At 59.0% G+C, this 3,399-nt stretch overlaps 1 protein-coding gene across 1 annotated transcript in view; it reads left to right on the top strand.

Moving 5' to 3' along the window:
• The window catches only part of ADAMTSL5 (ADAMTS-like 5), a 7,397-nt gene continuing 3,998 nt past the window's right edge, over positions 1 to 3,399 (top strand). The window contains exons 1-5 of the mRNA XM_011964108.1: positions 1 to 69; positions 1,868 to 2,184; positions 2,273 to 2,364; positions 2,580 to 2,640; positions 2,749 to 2,857. Coding sequence (XP_011819498.1) covers positions 2,086 to 2,184; positions 2,273 to 2,364; positions 2,580 to 2,640; positions 2,749 to 2,857 — 361 coding nt within the window. The 5' untranslated portion in view covers positions 1 to 69; positions 1,868 to 2,085. The remainder of the gene's footprint in view (positions 70 to 1,867; positions 2,185 to 2,272; positions 2,365 to 2,579; positions 2,641 to 2,748; positions 2,858 to 3,399) is intronic.

Below are 3,399 nucleotides of genomic sequence, written 5' to 3'. Positions count from 1 at the left end.
CCCCGCCGCTTCCGCTCGCCCTGGGGCCGCTCAGGGAGCCAGGACGCGCTGCCTGGCTCGGCGCAGTCGGTAAGTCCTTCTTCCTATCCCCCCACTTTCTCCGGGGGAAACTGAGGCCCAGAGGTGCGGCTTGCCTTGAGATCCCACTGCCAGTCCGGGCTGCAGCCCACACGAGGAGGGGCCTTGATTCTGGGGAGGGCTCATTGAGGAGGGGGTAGGGTGGTCTTTGTAGTCCCCCACTTTTCACCACCTAGACCCCCACTCCTCAAGCCAGGCTCAGAGTCTGGTGGGGGTTGTCAGAAGGGGAAGACCCCTCCCCCTGATTTTTTGGTTGTTGTTTTTGAGATGGAGTCTGGCTCTGTGGCCAGGCTGGAGTGCAGTGGCCCCATCTCAACTCATTGCAACCTCCGCCTCCCGGGTTCAAGCGATTCTCCTTCCTCAGGCCTCCCAAGTAGCTGGGATTACAGGCGTGCACCACCACACCTGGCTAATTTTTGTATTTTAGTACAGATGGGGTTTTACCATGTTGGTCAGGCTGTCTCAAACACCTCAGGTGATCCACCGGCCTCGGCCTCCCAAAGTGCTGGGATTACCGGCCTGAGCCACCACGCCCGGCCCCCCTCCCCTTGTTTTAACTTTCCGATGCAGACTTCTTCCTGCTTCCTGGGCCAGCCCAGGCTCTGGGCTCAGAGGGGCAGGGATGCAGCTGACCAGACAGCTGTCTCAGCACCTGGAGACACCCGGGACCCCAGACCCTTGGTGCCCCAGAGGTCCAAATGCCAGAGCCAGTGGGGCCTGAGAGCCAGGAAAACAAGGTCCGGGTGGGACCCAGCCTCCTTCAGCTGGTGCTTGGGCCCGGACTCACCCGCCTGCCTTCATGCTCTGCTGGCAGCGGGACGTCCTGGCTCACTTGGCAGCTGCTTCCCTTCCCTCCCCTCCCCTTTCTGCCTGCAGGCCGGGGTCACGAGGAGGGTGTGGATGGCAAGTGACTTCATCCCTGCCCGACAGATGGAGAAACTAAGGCCCAGAGAGGCAGTCAGCCTCCTCCCCTTCCTTGCTCCAGCCTCAGCAGCGGCCCCTTCCTTCCACGGGCCGCCCCGGCGCTCAGTCCCACCCCCTCCGCTGATGAGGCCATGAGCCACCGACTGGACCCGGGCCAGGTCACCCCTCCCTGTCCCATCCCCAATCCGGGGGAATCTCTGCTGTCTGGAAGCTGAGGGAGCCCTGGGGCCGCGGTGCAGCCGGGGGCCTCTTCCAGGGACCCAACTCCTGATCCAGCCCCTGCTGGCCGCACCTTCTGCAGAGTGTCACAGAATCATGGACTGAATCCACTCGGCCCCCACTGCACAGATGGGGAAACTGAGGCCTGGGAGAGTGGAGTGGCTGGCCTCAGTCCACACGGAAAGGTAGAAGCAGTGATGGTGGGGACGGTGAGGAGGGGGCCCCAGCCGTAGGAGGCGCCTGTGTACTATTCTTGAATGATCCCGCCAATCATCAAGCATCGATTAAGCTCCTACTGTGTACATTATAGCACAATACATGTATCAATGATATTGCAAGCTGGGCACAGTGGTTCATTCCTATAATCCTAGCACTTTGGGAGGCCTAAGCGGGTGGATCACTTGAGGTCAGAAGTTTGAGACCAACCTGGCTAAGATGGTGAAACCCTGTCTCTACTAAAACTACAAAAAGTAGTCGGGCGTGGTGGCGGGCACCTGTAAATCCCAGCTTCTAGGGATGCTGAGGCAGGAGAATCACTTGAGGGGAGGGTTGCAGTGAGCCTAGATTGCACCCCTGCACTCTAGCCTGGGCGACAGAGCGAGACTCCATCTCAAAAACAAATAAACAACAACAACAATAATTGCAGATGACATTTCTGAGTTTTTCCTCTCCATACCAGGCTCCATGCCTCCTGTCTTCTTTACTTGATCCACGGGACCCCTCAACTTTCCTGTAAGGGAGGCTCTATTACCCTGTTTTTCAGAGAGGAGAAGTAGGGCTCAGAGAGGTTTAGTTACTGTCCAAGATCACACAGCCAGTCAGGACAGAGCTGGGACACAACTCTATGTCTCTGGCGGTGGCTCCATGGACTCAGCCCCTCTTTTCCCCAGGCCCCACCTCTTCCAGAACCTCCTGCTCCTCCTGTGGGCCCTGCTGAACTGCGGTTTGGGGGTCAGTGCTCAGGTAAGGGGGGGCATGGGGACCCAGCCAGCACTGTGGGGTCACCAGCATCTCCCCACCAGGCTGACCGTGCCTCTGTCTCCCCAAGTAGGGTCCGGGTGAGTGGACCCCGTGGGTGTCCTGGACCCGCTGCTCCAGCTCCTGCGGGCGTGGTGTCTCCGTGCGCAGTCGGCGCTGCCTCCGGTGAGCAGGCCGGGGCTGGTAGGGGGTCCCTGCCCCTCCTCCCCCGCTGGCCCAGCCCAGCCCCTGGCCACACCCTCGGCCTGCCCACACATGCTGTGCCCTTTAATCCCGCTGATCCCACTGGAATGTGGGTGGGGTTGGCGGGGGCGGAGGGTGGAAGGCCAGCCCCAGGAGGGGGTCCCTGGGGGTTCTCGCCACACTCTGGCTCCCTGCAGGCTTCCTGGGGAAGACCCGTGCTGGGGAGACTCCCATGAGTACCGCCTCTGCCAATTGCCAGTAAGTCCTGCCCACCTCTCAGACCACCCTCCCACCCCAGGCTGCCTGAAGCCCGCCACCTGCCCCTTGGGTTGTCCCAGCCTCTGGCTCACCTATCTCTGTCACTAGGACTGCCCCCCAGGAGCTGTGCCCTTCCGAGACCTACAGTGTGCCCTGTACAATGGCCGCCCTGTCCTGGGCACCCAGAAGACCTACCAGTGGGTGCCCTTCCATGGGGGTGAGTAGCCTGGTCTCCTGTGGTCAGAATTGGTCCAGAGTGAACAACTCATTACTCTTAAGGAGAGGGACTTGGAGGGTTGCAAAGAGACGAGGGTATTAGCACTAGGGTTTTGAAGGATATGTAGGAGTTGGTGAAGTGAAGCAGAAACAGCATATGTTAGGCGTGAAACAGGGGCAGAGGGAAGCAGGGTTCATTCTGAGGATTCCGACTGAGGATTGACTTAGAGCTGTAAATTCTCAAACTTATCCCAGGAGCAGGAAATGTTGCTGCATTGAGCTGAAAATAGCAAGTTATATAACTGTGTGCCCGGGGCAGAGAGCCTCCAGATTTCAGGGAGACAGGCAGCTTCACACGCCATGGGGAAGGCAGACACAGATAGAAGAAAAGCCTAGAATGGACAAAGTGCCATCCATCAACCTCATTTCCTTCCTTCTTTCCTTCTCTCCTTCCCTTCCCTCCCTCCCTCCCTCCTTCCTCCTTCCTTCCTTCCTTCCTTCCTTCCTTCCTTCCTTCCTTCCTTCCTTAAAGTTGGTACAAGT

Source organism: Colobus angolensis, unplaced genomic scaffold (assembly GCF_000951035.1).
Source record: "Colobus angolensis palliatus isolate OR3802 unplaced genomic scaffold, Cang.pa_1.0 Scaffold64, whole genome shotgun sequence".
In the NCBI taxonomy this organism is placed as follows: Eukaryota; Metazoa; Chordata; class Mammalia; order Primates; family Cercopithecidae; genus Colobus; species Colobus angolensis.
The sequence above is the reverse complement of the archived record's forward strand: the minus strand, read 5'-3'. Positions and strand labels throughout refer to the sequence as shown.